The sequence below is a fragment of the Pseudophryne corroboree genome, chromosome 2, assembly GCF_028390025.1.
Source record: "Pseudophryne corroboree isolate aPseCor3 chromosome 2, aPseCor3.hap2, whole genome shotgun sequence".
NCBI lineage: Eukaryota > Metazoa > Chordata > Amphibia > Anura > Myobatrachidae > Pseudophryne > Pseudophryne corroboree.
Genome location: NC_086445.1, coordinates 88,580,285 through 88,599,168, shown reverse-complemented (window position 1 = coordinate 88,599,168; position 18,884 = coordinate 88,580,285). Strand labels below are relative to the sequence as shown.

Genomic DNA, 18,884 nt, shown 5'->3' with positions numbered 1-18,884 from the left:
CAATTAAAATCTGATTGGAAGGTAAAGGTGCAACCAGTGCATATCTAGTATCCACTCCCAAAGGACGTTTCGGCAAACTGGATGTGCGTTCAGGTACGGTATGTAGGACAGCAGAAGAATCTCATGAGGTGCAGTGTGCAAAACTTCTTAATACTTCAGAACCAATCAAGGCTTTTATAAACACAAACTTTCTATTTGTTCACTAAAATACTGCTTGGCTTAGCCTCATTTGTGGATTAAATTAATCATGAGACTTGATCTCCACCAGCTCAGTGCTGTGCTAAAATCAAGCGGAGTGAAATTACAGTGTGCCCTTTCTGACAAGGACAAAAAGGGGGCATTAGTAGAAATCTAGACACAGCTGTTCAGATTGAGGTACATGGCTATTTTGTGCTTTGGCCCTCTGAAGGGTGCAGAAATGAAGTTGACTTGCCAAATAAATTCCTCATTTGTTTCTACTGAGGATTTCAGCAGAAATTTCTGCTAATAATAATAATAATAATAATAATAATGACAATATCCAGGGATCCACTTATACATGCTACTTTGTGATAAAGGGTGCTTAAATAAGTTCCTGATCCCTAATATTAAAAATATGTGATACTGTATCTTAGTGCTGGCTGATATTCAATGGGATACTGCCCTTCTACTACTGGGAAGGAACTCCAGAATTATTTGTGGCATGGATTTATCAAGCTACTGGAAACATTCTTTAGAGACTCTGGTCCATGTTGACATGATAGCATCACACGGTAGCTACAGATTTGTTGGGTACACATCCCTGTTCCACCACATCATAAAGGTGATGTACTGGATAAAGATCTGGTGACTGTGGAGGCCATTGGAGAACACTGATCTCATTGTTATGTTTGTGGGACCAGCTTCATATGACATGTGCTGTGTGACATGGTGTATAATCCAGCTGGAAGTAGCGATTAGAAGGTTGGTTGAAGGTGGCCATTGAGGGATTCACATGGTGAGCAACAATACTCATATAGGCTGCGGCTTTTACATGATGGTCAGTTCATATTAAGGGGTGCCAAGAAAATATTCCCCACCCCACTGCACCACCACAAGACTGAACTGTTGACACAAAGCATGATGGATCCATGTATTAATATTGTTTACACCAATTTATGACCCTACCATCTAAATGTAGCAGCAAAATCCAAAGTTCATAATTCTTTCCGATGTTTTTTCAATCTTCAGTGTTGGTCAGCCTGTGCCCTCTCTAGCCTCAGTTTCCTGTTCTTAACTGACAGGAATGGAACTCAGTGTGGTCATCTCTACTACAGGCCATCTCCTGCAAGGTTAGCAAATCAGGACTTTGTTCCTGATTTCAGGACAGTTGGATGATGTGCGGGACTAAATTGTGCTCCTACATATGCATATCAGGGACAGTTGTACAAGGCAGGAAAGGGGCGTTTTTTGGGGAGGGGAAAGAGGCAATGGATGACCTGTACTTCAAAAGCATTGTAGGGGCTGTGGGACATTTCCCAACATGACATGTAACAAGATGCCAGATTCTCATGCGCGTTCCTTTGTGATGCACATAGTCCCATTTAGCTAAATCTACTGTACAAATTGGAAAGTACTGTATGTATATCTAGGCTATATATACCATAGGTAAATACTTTTCATTTCATATTCAAACATACATACATACATACATACATACATACATATCATGGAAATTCTGAATAGCTTAATGTATTGTCATCTCCACTGGGTGCAAATATTTCATACATACAGGTTGAGTATCCCATATCCAAATATTCAGAAATACGGAATATTCCGAAATACGGACTTTTTTGAGTGAGACTGAGATAGTGAAACCTTTGTTTTCTGATGGCTCAATGTACACAAACTTTGTTTAATACACAAAGTTATTAAAAATATTGTATTAAATGACCTTCAGGCTGTGTGTATAAGGTGTATATGAAACATAAATGAATTGTGTGAATGTACACACACTTTGTGTAATGCACCAAGTTACAAAAAATATTGGCTAAAATTACCTTCCTGCTGTGTGTATAAGGTGTACATGTAACATAAATGCATTCTGTGCTTAGACTTGAGTCCTATCACCATGATATCTCATTATGGTATGCAATTATTCCAAAATGCGGAAAAATCCGATATCCAAAATACCTCTGGTCCCAAGCATTTTGGATAAGGGATACTCAACCTGTATTACCAATGTGTGTGAGTAACGTTAATATAGTAATGTCTGATTACAGAAGTGAACTTCTATTCTTTTTTTATAATAGACTATTGCATTGTTTTTGTAAGCTAGCTTGAGGTGAACTGAACAAATCCTATGAAATGAATGATTGTCAAGGACATTCTAACAAACCAGATATTCATTTTACTGAGAAACTGGTCCAGGATATTTTTTTTAATCTATTTATTTAATTTCCTTGGTATCAAGTAGATAAGTTCCCCTTTGAGATGTATAAGAAAAGAAGAAAAAAGATTGATAACGGCAAAATTCATACAATCTAGCAGAATGTGACATAAAGATTTAATATCATTCTCTATTTTCATACATGAAAATATTAAGGGGATATAGCTTGATTGGTGTGCCACATAAATCTGTCTCACTGGCCTGTCCCATGAATCAGAATATATGAACATGGATTTGGCCATTATACCACTTAGCTATTAAAGGTCAGAAGAAGGTCATACTATTCATGGTTCACAGGTGCAGCTAAAAGGAATATAACAGATCTAGGAATTCTGGTGTTTCAGACCACTAGTCTATCCAATTTACTAAGTCATATACAAGCACATACCACTAGGATTACAGGCTCATCCCTTCAATTACTGATACATATAAATTCTGCCCGGCCATAGAATTGCAATGCCATGGGGCTTATATTTTATGCCTCTGTTTGTTCTCAAGGTCTTACATGAATCTAACATGCCACGGGAAAAAAGGGACCCTCTTCTTATTGATTATCAGATGCAGACGTGGTTTTCTAGATGAAAACACAAAGCACAAAATTTAAGGAATGCTACAGACAAGGCAATTGCTCTGCTGTGTAGTCATCTGCCCAGCACTGAGTTGCTGAAGAGAGGAGAGCTAGATGCCAGGAACTTATAAGATACAGTCAGGGATGGACTGGCCCACAGGTGTACAGAGGAAATCCCTGGTGGGCTTTTGTCCTAGGGTCCCACCCTCTCCTCTATAGGTCAGTAGCTTGGTGGAGCAGGATCATGGATGAACTTGGGTAGTTTGTTTCTATGGAAACTATACCAAGATTAGTGGATGCTCCTGACACTCCCCATTCTCCTCCTAATTAAAAGGGCCCTGTTCTTTGCATGTCCCCATTTATGCCTGCTCAAGTCCATCTGTGGTGGCTGACCACCCAGACAAACAGACCCAGAATTTCCAAAAAAGAAAGGCTCTAACCATCGTTGAGTGGTGGAGTCCTGGCAGTTTAGCAAAAGCTACATATCACAAAATATAATTCTTTCCTTAATGCATGTACAGTCTATAATATATATGTATGTATACTGTATGTGAATGCATTTATTTATTTATTTATTTATTTCAGAAACTTAAAAATCTCCTTACAAAATAAATATAGCCTTTACCTACAGTATGGGTCTTTTTTTTATATATTTCATATTGGTCCTTGAAAAATATCTCTTCCCTCTATATCCCATATAATGGTCCTGAAACCACTTGCTTTGTGTTCCTAAGTACAAGGCTGGTAGGCGTGTAATACTGTAGTAGTCTCAGCTCCAGCGCAGTGACCCGTTAACAGACATACAGATAGGTCCCTCCGCATCATTGCCATGATGCGTTCACACATGCGCACGCATCGCAGCAGTGACTAGTCATACCTGCTCGAATATAGTCGCACCTGCGATCACTCCACAATGTATTCTCTACTATTCTACTATTCGGGTGCGAATAGTTGCAGCCAAGATGAGGCTGGACATATCTGTATGATCATTAGAGGGCCTCATTCTAATAGAGGAATTGTGCCACTTGAGATAATTGATTTAGGTTAGTGGTTCCCAAACTGGGCATTGCAGATTCCCAGGGTGCGACAGGACACTTGAAGTGTTCCATTGGTTGGTGGTCAAGTCTTGAATCAAATGATTAGAGCTGGCACCTTTGTAGTTGGGTCATGATCTGCATGTTGCCTTAAAGACTAAACATAAGACCTTTTCCACTCCCCTGCTTAATCCTGCACTTCCTTACCATTCTACTCCTCCTCCACATGGCTTCTTAAATTTATAGTTGTGGTAGACCCCATTATAATTAGGTTTGGATATACAAGATAGGGAGAATAGGGGTTCCGCGCTCAAATAAGGGTGCCTGTCAAGTGACACTATTGCTGCTGTGAGGAACGAAGTATACTCCCAAAATACCTCAGTAGGTTACCAGTAGATATACTATAGGTAATCTATATACATGCAAAGGGTTGTGGATCCTCTAGCGCACAAGTGGTATTATTAAGGACAATTAGCACTTATTTTTCTTACAGTAATTTTATTTTCTAAAAAAGTTCATGGATAATAAACACATGGTAATCAATGGTTTAAAATGAACATGGGGTCATATGTTCGCTATAACTAATAAACCTAATACCGGTATACAAACATTTAGACAACATATAACATAGAAGGAATATGTGAGGTGGAAAGTGAAATTAGAGATGATGTTCAATAGTTCTTGCAAATTTTAGTGATGGTTGCAAGTCTCCTCTAGGTTAAGAATACGCTTTAGTGGCGTTTTACTTCTTACCCCTTAGTGTATCTGTTGGGGAAATTTTTCTTTCCTCAAGATCTTTCTTCAAATCGTGGAAGTAAACCCAATAGATGTGTATTTAAATAACAAGCCAGGGATGAGGATAGTATACTCCATTGATCCTGAGGAAGCCCCACGCCAGGGGTGAAATGCGTTGATACAGGAGTTGACTTGTCTGCCGGCAGACACCTAATCTTTGAAAAACTAAGGTACTTTCTATCATTTACTTTAAAGAACAGCACATATTTGGACTTTGAACCATTGAAATCATCACACATCTATTGGGTTTACTTCCATGGTTTGAAGAAAGAATCTTGAGGAAAGAAAAATTACCCCAACAGATACACTAAGAGGTAAGAAGTAAAACGCCACTAAAGCGTATTCTTAACCTAGAGGAGACTTGCAACCATCACTAAAATTTGCAAAAACTATTGAACATCATCTCTAATTTCACTTTCAACCTCACATATTCCTTCTATGTTATATGTTGTCTAAATGTTTGTATACCGTTATTAGGTTTATCAGTTATAGTGTACATATGACCCCATGTTCATTTTAAACCATTGATTACCACGTGTATATTATCCATGAACTTTTTTAGAAAATAAAATAACTTTTGGAATAAGTGTTAATTGTCCATTATAATACCACTTTTGCGCTAGAGGATCCACAACCCTTTGCCCATTATAATTAGGGCCCCTCTCCTCCATTCCCAACCCTGACTTCATGTCTGCCACTTTCTCTCCCATGTTCGACTCGTCATCTGTTTTGTGTTTCTTTCCCCCCCCATGTGTGTCAGTCACAGTCTTTGTATTAGTCTCGTTATCTTCAACATGTATGGTACAGGTCTTTCTGTATAGAGTGGATATTACAATATTAAGTATTAATATTGTATTTCTATTTTCCTCAGAAAATTATACAAATGTTCTGCTTTTACATATCTAGGAAGACAGTGTAGGGGCTGTACACACCCACATGTCACTAGCCACACTCACACAGCACTGGCCACACCTTCTCTGCTTCTCACTATTGGTCCTTGATCATTTTAAGTCCCAGGCCCATGTGACCTTTAATCCAGCCCTGCTTATACCATTCAATGCGATATTTGTCAGCTACTAATAGTACTAGTATAGCAGAGGATTTCTATATTCTTGTTGAACTAAAGTACAATGCAGATATTTTGTTACATTTCTGAAACAGCTAGCTTGTGTCATACTCTACTGCACATGTGCAAAATGTTTCTGCAAATATTCTATGTAGCCCATGGGTTAGGTTGCACAGCTTAGAATCATACTTGCTGATTATCTTTCATGGATGGCTGCAGGGGGGGGGGGGGGGGGGGCATAAACCTGCGAGGGGTTGTGGATGGAAGACTTGCCAACTTTTCCGGGTGGCTGGGAGTGCTATCCGACTTTGAAAGCTCCCATGTATTCTGGGGGAGTAGACAGGAATACTCAGAACTACACTTTACAATTGGGAACAAAATTGTATATTTAAAGGTTATTTTTAAACAAAAAAAAAATGTTAAAAATGGGTTGAGTATGTGTGACTGGCATCGGGATCCTGACAGTTAGATAGCCAGTGGGTGAGACGAGCGCAACGAAGCCCCTTGTGGGCTCGCTGCACACCCCAAGCAGCGGGCTCGGTGGATCGCTGCATTCACCACAGGTTCTGTTCCTACTCTATGGGTGCCGTGGACACCCACAAGTGGGAATAGTCCCCATTGGTTGGCATGCTGACCGTTGGGATAGTGAGGGTTAGGGATGTAGGTGCCGATACTGTGACCGGTGGTCTCCTGAGTACCGGTCACATAACTACATCACGTTAAAAACACCCTATAGTTTCCTTAACCAATTTCTTCTATTCCTGTACTGTAGCTGAGGACAAGGACTTACAAGTAAATGATGCATACTATACTCTATAAAGATAGACTGTACAAACAGCATAGAAATCATAGAAAATAATACAAAGCAAAAAGTAGGCTCTTCGTAATTTAACACACAAACCCTATTCCACTCTACCTGCATACACGCCATGCCTGGGACAGTCTGAAGAATGGGGTACTCACCGTCATTGCGCAGTGTTAGCGGTGTCGGGGGACTCATAACCCTTGTGTTAGTCAGAACATTTTTCACATGACAGATATAGCTGCCCACATCCGATGCTTGTGCCTTAGAGATATACAGGTTTCCTGTCTCTTGGGAGATGAAGCGCCGGCTGTCCTCAGCCACAAAAGAGGGGTACTCATTTAAAACCCAGCTGTAGGTTATTTCTGAAAAAAAAAACACATAAAACATAATTATTCAACATACTGTATGTTTGAATTAAATTATATTTAGATTAAAAAAAATTTATAGCCCCAGTTGTTGCACAATTCCCAGCATGCTCTGCCATCCAAAGCTACAAAGGACAGAAACATCCCAATGTTGTGATGATTCTTCAAAATACAATGTAATAACGACCTGTTTTGACGAAGTTGAGCTCCTGATTTGTTTAGTTACCTGGCTGTCATTGGTTATTCTAGTGTGCTTTACTAAAGAGAACAGTGGACATTTAATACTGTATGTCCATAGTGTCATAAAATTCAGGGGTCTAATCATGAAGCAGTGAAAAGAGTGGAGAAGTGAGCCAGTGGAGAAGTTGCCCATGGCCACCAATCGGCATTGAAGTAACATTTATAATTTGCATACTATACAATTGTACGGAGCAGCTGATTGGTTGCCATGGGCAACTTCTCCACAGGCTCACTTCTCCACTCTTTTCACTGCTTCATGAATAGACCCCTGAGTGTGATGACTGAATGTGGGAGGACTTCCATGGCAACAAATCATCCTATGAGGTCTGATGTAGATCAAAGGTAGAGCATGGTTAAGTTGGTGTACTAGGGAGGATGATTTGGTTCTCCCTCTTTTCGTATTTGGATGTTGAACCACCCACCCACACTATATGCTTGCTGTCGGTTTGGCAGGTGGGGACGACCTGAGCTATGGCTGTCCATAAAAGTGTCGATAGGTGCTCAGGGTTTGAAGATGGAGGTGTTGAATACGTAGGAGATGAAGGTTACCATCGGACCAGATGGGCTCTGGTCTCCTGCAGAGTCTGGGGATACTTGAGCACCTTGTCTGTGTGATGGGAAGATAAGAAGTGGAGAGTTGGCCACGCTCTTCCAAAAATCTGTGTTACCACAAGGGGTGATAGATGGCCTTATATTGCCCCTTGTGTAAGTGATGGAGGCGGGACTGGAGTTGGGCCCTTGCCTCTTTGTTGTAGTTCAATAGGGACATGGTTATAACTAGGCCGTCCCTCCTTGCCACCATACCTATTTAACGTTTTCAATAAAAGCTGACAATTGTCACTTGGCAAAATTTATCTGGTTGTCAGTGCCTGTTATTTCATTAGTTGTACCCATGGGTATACGAATGAATGAAGTCGGTCAGCGATGGAAATTTTATGGAAACATACAGTATATCTCTCAGTACCAGAAATGTTGGGCAGGTAGTAAGTACGTACCAAGATACACCCACCCAGGCTGAAATACCGCCCACTCCCATGCACTACAGAAGTTTCACAGTGTAATAAGATTCAGTACAATCCACAGAACACTCATTCGCTTTAAATAATATTTGTCTCTGGGTATTCTTTCCCCAGACTCACTCACTACAGTACTTTGCAGAAAACTCCATGTTCCAACAACTGTTTGACAGCTAGTTATTATTTTATGTTTACAGCTTAGAAACCAGAACTTGCCCTAAAAACAAATCTATTTTGATTCCAGACATTTTTTGTACTATTAACCACTGTTCTAGAGAATAACTTATTTAAAGCAAGATACGTGCACCCGATATTCGTAATCACATCTGCTTCCTCTGTGCGTGTATGTGGGTTGGGTCAACGTTGACTATGGTATGTCGACATTCATTATGTAGACAGTGATAAATTGTCAACTTGTTAGAACATTGCCTTTTTGCCCTGGTGGCCCAGCGGTGACATCGGATCCCGACAGCTGCAGCGGCTCCAGCAGTGTTTTCCAAGTCTCAGCAGTCATGTGACAGTCACTTCCAGGTCAGACCTCTGATCTTCTTGTGTTCCAGTAAATATTTCTACCCTAACTTTCCTCTAGTGTCTAACCCTAACCACCCCCACCCCCCGCAGCCTAAGCCTAAGCATAACCTGTCCCAGAGGAAGGACCCAGAGGCTGAAACACGTTGGAGTGTACACACAGATTAAACAGTCAGCACCACACCATCCTGCACACTGGAAACCTGGAGGAACGTCCACCACGGTCACGTGACCCGCCAAACCCGGAAGTTAACTATGGAAACAGAAGCCACTGTAGGCGAAAGGCTTAGAGTGCAGCACCACCAGGTGAGTCCAGCAAAGTAAGCGTTGGTTCTAAATCGGAGTGGGGTAACCAGGGGCGGAGCCACATCAGCAGGGGAAGGAGCCACGGCCGAACAGGATATCCGAAATGTACCCTCGCGGGCTCACTTCGCTCGCCGCGCTTCGGGCTCGGTGGCTCGCTCCACTCGCTACCCGGTTACTAAAAGTAATAGTTGGTGGCATGGATAGTAGTGGAACTATCACACTGGACTAGCCCCCCCCCCTTGTGTCATGGCTCCTCCCCCTGACGTAAAAGGTCCCTTAGGCCTCTTGAATCTAGCATCTACCACAAGGGAACACCTGGTGAGTCTCTGTAAGTGGAGAGGATACCAGGTGGAAGGCTCTGCCACAGCTCAAACTGGTACGCCACCTGCATCTATTCTCCTGCTGCGCCATCACAAAGGCATCTATTCTCCTATTGCTACCCGGTGCTATGCAGAGCAGAGGGTAGCAGCAGGGGAATAGATGCCTTGCGCATATGCACGCCATCTGTTCAAAGTGTACAGGGAGTCTAGGGGCAGCCCAACATCTCTGCAAGTGCTGGGCATATGACGGGATTGGGGGTGCCACGAAGTACACCCTTTCCCCCGAGGCTCCACCCCCTTTGTTGGGTGCGCAGGGTCCCGCTACCTGTGAACCACCAATGTTGGGAGGTATGATATTTTGCTGTTAACATTTTCTACTATGCAAATCTATCTTCTAAGATATATTTTGAAATTTTGATAACGATGTTGCAGACAGTAAATCTGGGATATTTCTTATTCTTATGATGTATTTGCAAATAGACCTTCGCTCCTCACTTCTCAGACTTCTAGAACGAAAATGTAAACAATGTGAGGGTGTCAACATATAAAGATTTCTTCATCCAAAGTAAAACAGGAAACAATAAAAGCCGGGAGGATTTCTGCATTGGTATTCCAACAGAGGAGACATAAACTTATTCTGCTGACGATGAGCTCTGTTATACACAAAGTTTTGCTTCCAGAGAGTTTAAAACATTATAGTGAGTGTAAAACTGACATTTCTCTCCATGAAAGAACATTCTTGTTTACAAAATTGTCTCCCTGGAGCTTTTGATCTGTTTTATGAAGGTCATGTTTAAACCTTTTAAAAATATCCAAGTTATTTCCATTTATATGAAGGTTTTACAGCATTGTGCAAGTGAAAACCTTTGTGGTAAGGGAAGGATTGCAGCACAATTAACCAGATGGTAGTTTAGACAAAACTCTGGGGCTGTTTCACAGGTGGATGCTAATTGCAAAGATGTTGCGTCTTTGTACGCAGCTGCTGTGCGAAATTATGCAAAAGCCGCAAGAAGTATCTTCAGTAAAGCCTGCAGGCTTCTGTGATCTCCTGCTGTATCCACAGATACAGCATCGGATCATCTGCGTGAACATCGGACATCTGAGTGACCCTCACGTTACTCAGGATGTCTGCTGAAATCACACTGCCGGAGCCAGTGATACTGCATCCCAAGATCCAACCAATGGCTTTGCAACATCCAGAAACCGGGCAGACACGTGTCTGCAGCATGTCAATCATGCTGCAGCTTTTGTGGCACTGCAACCAACGTCTTAGGACTAGAACTGCATATGCGCAGTACGGCTCCTGGGCACGTGCAGATCATTAAACATCGGAGATTGACATAAATGTGTGAATCAGGCCCTATGTACACTGTGAGTGCTGTTTTACTGTCTTTGGGGGTCTATATTTTAAGGCTTGGAGAGAGATAAAGTGGATAGAGATAAAGGGACAATGACGCCCTGCGTTCGGCCAGCCACTCCCCCGTTTCTCCAGACACTCCCGCGTTTTATCCTGGCACGCCTGCGTTTTTTCGCACACTCCCAGAAAATGGTCAGTTTCCGCCCAGAAACACCCACTTCCTGTCACTCACACTCCGATCACTTCAACAATGAAAATTCTTAGTTCGGACGTGAGTAAATCTACTAAGTTTTGTGCTAAAAATACTTAGCGCATGCGCACTGTGTACCATGCGCATGCACATTTTTGCCTTAATCGCTCCGTTGCGAAAATCGCCAACGAGCGAACAACTCGGAATGACCCCCATAAGTAGGTCTGAGGCTGCCAGTAATCTGCAACTGAGACAGCCTGGAAGTGGCCTGCACTGACATCAGAGAAACTCCCGGCCAATCAGCTCCTAACTGCCATGTTACAGGCTGTGTTTGAAAAATTATAGTTAGGAGCTGATTGATTGGTACTTTATCACCGTGCAATTTACAGTCTCCAACGCTTAATAAATCTGGGCCTTAACCTTAGAAGCTGATTGGCTAGTACTTTATCTCTGTTCACCTTATCTCTCCCCAAGGTTTAGTACATTCAGTAGGCCCCTTAATTTGTTAACTAATATATGCCCAGATTTAAACAGCTGCAGGTGGCGATGCCCATACAGCACAGCAGGGACAGAGCTGTCCCTGGCTGTGGCGAGTGCCGGCCCCGGACTGCACAGGTGATCTCGCGTGAGTAGCCCCAGGCAGGGAAACACAGTGCATCAGCATCGAGCTGGTGCATTGTGTGCTCAGGGGGGCATCGCCGGAGGGGGGAGCTTTCGCTCCTCTATTCCGACAGACAAGATGTTCTTACATCTTGTCGATGTCCCTTCCTGCTTCCCCTCAGTAATGCTACTATAATACATTTACCCCTAGGCTACATAAACATCTGATATTCTGGTCTGATGAAGCTACAGTAAATAAACATTTGGTATTCTGGTGGGACTAAATCAAGTAGTCATCATGCATTCTAGTAGTTCTAGATCAAATAGACATTGGATATTCTGGTGGTACTAAAGCAAATAAACATTAGGTATTCTGGTGGTACTAGATCAAACAGACATTGGATATTCTGGTGGTACTATGTCAAATAGACATCAGGTATTCTGGTGTGACTACTGTAGCTCAAACTCTGCCCCATTAGAGTACAGCCTTTAAGGATATCCTTAAAAAAGTAAAAATACATTTTACGAGTTTATATATATATATATATATATATATATATATATATATTATCAAACCAATACTCTCCCTCTGTGCTATTCAAATGATATAATTACTATAAATACTTCAAACAGGCTGCCTTATTCTAATAAGTTCCCTGTTAGGAGGAACTAAATGTAAAGAAATGTATAACAATAAAAGAATTGGCGCCCAGGGGTCGTGTCAACACCCAATAGTAAAAAGAACCCTTATCGGGTTACTCAATTTGAGCTAAACAAACATAATAGTGACATGTTCCTTCATAAAATTTATTATAAAAGGACAACAAATTCAATGTCCGAAATAATACAAAATAAATGTAATATGTTTCTCCCACACTTCACACGATTAGACTTTTGGTGTTGAGGAATAACGTAGGTGAATCTCTACAGTCTCCTCCTTCTACATATTGTAGATTCGGAGGTAACATCACAATAATAGTTAGAAAACCCAACACATTTCATCTTGTTCCAAGACTTCATCAGGGGTAAATCTTGAATGCCTTGTAGGTATTGTCAATGCAAAGATAAAACAACCATAAACAGCATTCGTGAATGCTTGAAGAACGGCTCCTTACGCCACTGGAACTTTACGTTGCACAGTCAGTCAGGCCTCGTGAATCAACTATTTGAATGTGAAATTCAGATACTCAGGTATAGGAGAAATTCATACAGGTAAGAAACCTGGCAAATTCATATAGGTATGGAACCCTTCAGTGAACTAGTAGTGGTAGCCCAGATGGATGGATATATACAAATGTAGCCACGCTAATTGTGACTCCATCTATGCCTAGGTGCGCCTGGCCGGGTGTGCCGTTCGCAGCGTCTGGGACGCGTCTGCGATGCGCACGCGCCCCATTCACTAGAATAGGAGCGTCTTTGTGCATTCCCATAGCGGGGCTAGGCACCGGATCACCTAGTCCCACCAGGAGTGCATGTATGCGATGGAGCCGCACTAGATGAGTGCACCTCCATCTGTATATATATATAGTTTGTACTGTTTGGTGCGCTTTACCCCAGTGCACATTGTTCACAGCTCTATGACTCCATGCAGTTTGATCCGAGCTGTGAGTTAAAAAATAACTAATAAAAATATATATATTGTATGTATTGTGTGGTGCACTTTACCTAGTGTGCTTTGCTCACATGCATATATAAGTCCTGTGACTCCACACAGTGATCTGCAAATTGAAAAATGGATAACGATCAGTTTAGAGTATGACATTTCTCACACTGTCCCCATCGAGAAGCCTCTTTCGCATCTTCCATTTCTGCACCATCTGCACAAATGGGGAGCAGTACTAGTAAAGATGGTGATGAGGACATAATAGAAATTAAGGATACTTATGTGAAAGTGGAACAGGACGAGGGGGATATGTGTGTACTAATACTATCTAACATTGAGGATGATGATGTTGTTTGTGTAAGTCAGCCACCAGTGGCAGTAGTTCTTGCCCGTTTTAAAAAGAAAGCCATTGTGATGCCGGGGCATAAGACCAAAAAAGCCACCTCTTGGGCCAAAGTTAGTAGAGGTAGGGTGGTTAGCCATAAAGGCACCTCCTCCATGTCAGGTAATTTATAGCAATTTGTAGCGAGTTCATGACATTTATTTTACAAGATTATAATGTACTTAACACTCTCATCATCATCATCATCATCATCCTCATTAGTGATCGGAGGTAATCACTCCAAAAAATAGTTTTGTGGGGGTCCAAACAAACCAAGCACTTTAGCCACAAAAGTGGCCTGTTGCTGAAGTGCTTGGTCTGTTAATCTGTGCATGTCCTTTTTAATATCCAATATAAAGATGGATCGGAGAGCACAATGAGAATTCCATCTTGCACCACTTTCCATTTCTGCCACTACTGTGTGGCAATGTTTCTTAGCTGTGCTTTAAAATGCCATGTATTTGTGCCGCTGCTCTGTCGCTTAGTAACCAGCCAGCTCGCTGCAGCCTTTGGCCTAAAGCAGAAGAAAACAATATTGTGAGCTGTGGGGTGTCCAAAATTGACTGGAAATTAATGTTATTGAGATTAATAGTCCAGAAACAATAAAAGGCCCAAATTATGTGATTTTAACTTTTTATCTTTAAATCCAAAACTAGTCATGGCCGAAATCCAAAACCAAACTCACAATCAAAACCGGACAACAGATAAGAATACAGATTAGACCCAAAACCAAAATCAGCAAAACTTGCTCGGCACACATCTCTAATTAAAATATCCCTCTTCTCAGTGCTAATAGACCTCCTCCTGCATGACCATGATGAAGAAAGTCTTTGATATAAAATGTACGAAAAAGTGAGTCACCAGAGTGGTGTTACGGTAACTCTCTTCTACAACAATCTCTGTCCTGCCTGTATCTCACTAGCCTATTGTTGATGCAATATGAAATGGCTCCTGGCGTACGCGTTACATATGAGCAAGATTATGCAAAACCATGAGATCTCAGCACAGGTTGAGTTCCCCATATTCGAAATGCTTGGTAAAAGTGGTATTTTGGATTTCATACTTTTCCGTAGTTTGGAATATTTACGTATTATAATGAGATCTCCTGGGGATGGGACGCAAGTCTAAACTCAGAATGCATTTATGTTTCATATTTCAAACTGAACAGAAATCCGAATCTAAATCAAAAGCAGTGTCGGACTGGGGCATGAAGGGCCTACCGGGGGGATGCAGTTATAGGTGCCCATACTTAGGAGTGTGGCCAGCCTACAAAGGGTTGTGTCGCCAGCCTCCACAGAGGCTTGAAATACACAATAGTTTAGTGCAGTGTAATGCAACATATCTATCATGTATAATACAAGTCCATAGTCTGGAACCTGATCCCTAGAGGAAGGAGTGGGCCCTCAGGCAGTGGGGCCTACCGGTGGTTTCCCTGGTACCCCTGTGGGCCAGTCCAACCCTGACCAAAAGATAGATAGATAGCAATACAGACACAGACAAACAGACAGATAGATAGATAGATAGATAGATAGATAGATAGATAGATAGATAGATAGATAGATAGATAGACCAATAGATAGACAGATAGATAGATAGATAGATAGATAGATAGATAGATAGATAGATAGATAGATAGACCGATAGATCGATAGATAGACAGACAGACAGACAGACAGACAGACAGATAGATAGATAGATAGATAGATAGATAGATAGATAGATGCAGTAGATAGACTTTTTATTTGTAATAAGTTTGATCTCTTATACTGGTTTGACATTGCTAGAGAATGTGATGAAAGTCAGCATGAAACAATTTCCCTAAAAAATAGATATTAGGGAATTTTAATTGCATTTTAGTCTGCTATAGCCCATTCTCATGTGTCCTATCTGATTGTTCCGCACTTGTTGAGTCTTAGTAATGAGTGCTGGCATAATGAAGCGATGACCCTAAAATAGATACCTGTCTCAGAGGCCACTTGATTCAAAGCAATATTGTAGATTAATTGCTCATGCTCAGAGTGTTTTCATATTCTCCCATTCATATTATCACCGCTCAGGAAGCCTGTTAATGATTAATCCACCATTGACTTTACTGCTTCTAAATTAAATGTAAAGAATATTAAATTGGATTCTACTTATGAAACAACGGTAGCACCTTCAAAACAAGTAGCTGGCCCTTTTTTTTTTTTTTAGTGGCAAACCCATTAAAATGTAGGAGGATGAGCACAGAGGTCATATCCACAACTTTGTCTTCTAAAGTCTGCACATTAAATAATAATAATCATGAAATAAAGTGTTGGGAAAGAACATTCTCCAGCAGGTTTGTACTTCTGACCCATATAATATAAAAGCGCGGATTTAAATGTGACACTGCAATTAATCTTGGATAATTATGATTGATCCGCTAAAAAATAACAAAAAGACCTTTGTGCACTTGTGTAAGTGCCATCAGAACTTCACTGCTGCAGAATGAGGATTGGTAATTACAGAAATTAAATTATTTAAATGCATTTGATTTTTATTTATTTTTTTAACCTAAGGCTCCTCTTTGTGATAAGAGTATGCAGTTTCCACAAAGATTATGGGGCAGATTTATTAAGCTCGGTGAAGTGATAAAGTGTAAGGTGATAAAGGAACAGCCAGTCAGCTCCTAACTGTCATTTTTCAAACCCAGCCTGTGACATGGCAGTAAGGATCTGATTGGCTGGTCCTTTATCACCTTTCACTTTATCACTTCACCGAGCTTAATAAATCTGCCCCTCTATGCTGTACTCATTTTCACCCATGAGGCAATTTTGAAACAAAATAAATGCACTATACTGTAGCATACCTCTCAACTTTGGAAGAGAGAAGATTGGGACAGGGGGCATGGCCACATGATGAATGTTAATGTCTGGCACGGTAAATATAGTGCAAATCCATTGAAACAGGATCTGCTAACGTTCTGTCACAGGGACAGCATAAACATGCTTGACATGGATGTGGAACAGTAGGGTGTGAAATCCAGTCCAGGTATTCAGTTTGATCAAGAAGAGATAGAGGATAATTCTGATGAATTAAAGATACCACATATATATGTTTAGCATCCATTATGGATGTGAGTATGGTACGCACATCACCAGCCTAAGAAAACCTTCAGTAGAGAAACTTATCCCCTGGACCTAAAACTTACTACACCATTGGTTGTCTATTTTGTTTTCCCCTCTTCCATTTCTGAGGTTTTCGAGTTACCTGTCTTCCACCCGGAGAAGTAAAGAAACCTTGATGACCACGAGATAGGGGAATAAAAGATACCTTTATAGGAGGATAACGCCACATTGCAACGTAACAGTACGCATGCTAACACTTTCAGCTACTGTTCAACTCCTAGATAGAAGATACCTAGAAAAGGAGGGACCATATCCGAATAGATTTTTATCACTTCCGTAAATGTTCACTAAAAGACTCTTGGAACGTTAATTTATTTTCGAAAAATCCATTCCCACCATTGTGTATATATATTTGATGAGCGCAGAGGTGATGTTTATACTTTTTTCTGTATTCAGTTTGATCAAGTCTGGGAAACAACATGCATGATTGCAGTCACCTGTCAGCCTGCTGTTAAAATGGTTCCAGATACAGTCAGTGCTCCTGATGGTGAACTAGTCGCCCAGGTGATTGGCCAGGGGAGTGACTACCGTAAGGGGTCCTGGATTAATGGTCTCTGGAGTATTTACTTGTATGCTAAGAACTGCTGTGAGCTATTCTGTAACCTGCAACTTGCTGGCAACTGCTAATCTACAATTGTGAATTGCCTACATGTGAAAAAGTTGTGAAAAATAAACCTGCAGTGTGGAACTTTTACACAGTGTATATGACCTTTGTCACAGTTCTAAAAATACTGGCATAAAAAAGAAGAAGTGGGCAGTGTACCTGTGAAACGCGTTATAGTTTATGAGGCTGTAATTCCTACATGCCATATATGAAATATAAACCAAACAATTCCTGGCACTGTGATTCCACAGATGTGGAAGCTGCTCTTTCAGGGACAATTGGTTATTTGTCCCTAAAATCAAAACTAAAAAATGCAAACGAAAGAGCGCTATTCAAATCCAAAGTGGATTTTATTATATACAGGTTGAGTCTCCCTTATCCAAAATGCTTGGGACCAGAGGTATTTTGGATATGGGATTTTTCCTTATTTTGGAATAATTGCATACCATAATGAGATATCATGGTGATGGGACCTAAATATAAGCACAGAATGCATTTATGTTACATATACACCTTATACACACAGCCTGAAGGTCATTTTAGCCAATATTTTTAATAACTTTGTGCATTAAACAAAGTGTGTGTACATTCACACAATTCATTTATGTTTCATATACACCTTATACACACAGCCTGAAGGTCATTTAATACAATATTTTTAATAGCTTTGTGTATTTAACAAAGTTTGTGTACATTGAGCCATCAGAAAACAAAGTTTTCACTATCTCACTCTCACTCAAAAAAGTCCGTATTTCGGAATATTCCGTATTTCGGAATATTTGGATATGGGATACTCAACCTGTAATACCTGAAATATAACAAATTTTCATGCCGGCCGGCAATGCGTATATATATATTAAAAATGACAATGTAACTTCATAAAATCCTAAAACCAAATAAAGAACTGATTGTATTCAAACAAATTCTTTACACATGCATGTGTAAGAAGAGCCGTCCCACTTATTTATTTGTATCTCCTTGTTCCTCAGATATCCAGAATAATGTTATGCTTCCACTCAGCCACACATGCATGTGTAAGAAGAGCCGTCCCACTTATTTATTTGTATCTCCTTGTTCCTCAGATATCCAGAATAATGTTATGCTTCCACTCAGCCGGATATTCTGTGGATACCTTATGTCCAACAATGAAGCAATTATATTCACATGCGCTGCTCACTTGCTCCCCAGCCTCACACTAGAACGTGCTTATGTCCATATGTCCATTTAAACTGATTAATGGAGCATGTATTGATCATTTTATATAAAGTGCATCTTTGTTCACAGCTGGTTCGTGATTTAAAGTGATTAGTGCAGAGGTATTTCTTACATCATAGTCACTGTGATATGACAGTCTTGTGACTGAAAAGTGGGTATACCATGCATATACTTATATTTGTTCACAATGCAGGTATTGTTTCTCCTGGCTAATTAACCGTAATCAGCTTTATATAAAGTAGATACAACCTTGCGCTATGTCCACGGAAAACATGCTTTGCCCTCCCGGCCGGTGCTCGTATTCTCGGCCTTATCTGGAGTCCGTAGGCATATA

The 18,884-nt window shown here is 40.8% G+C and overlaps 1 protein-coding gene across 2 annotated transcripts in view; it reads right to left on the bottom strand.

Moving 5' to 3' along the window:
* The window catches only part of CNTN5 (contactin 5), a 2,165,994-nt gene that overhangs the window by 646,596 nt on the left and 1,500,514 nt on the right, over nt 1-18,884 (bottom strand). For both annotated transcript variants that reach the window (XM_063951497.1, XM_063951498.1), the window contains one exon: nt 6,834-7,037. In XM_063951497.1, the coding sequence (XP_063807567.1) occupies nt 6,834-7,037 (204 nt within the window). The remainder of the gene's footprint in view (nt 1-6,833; nt 7,038-18,884) is intronic.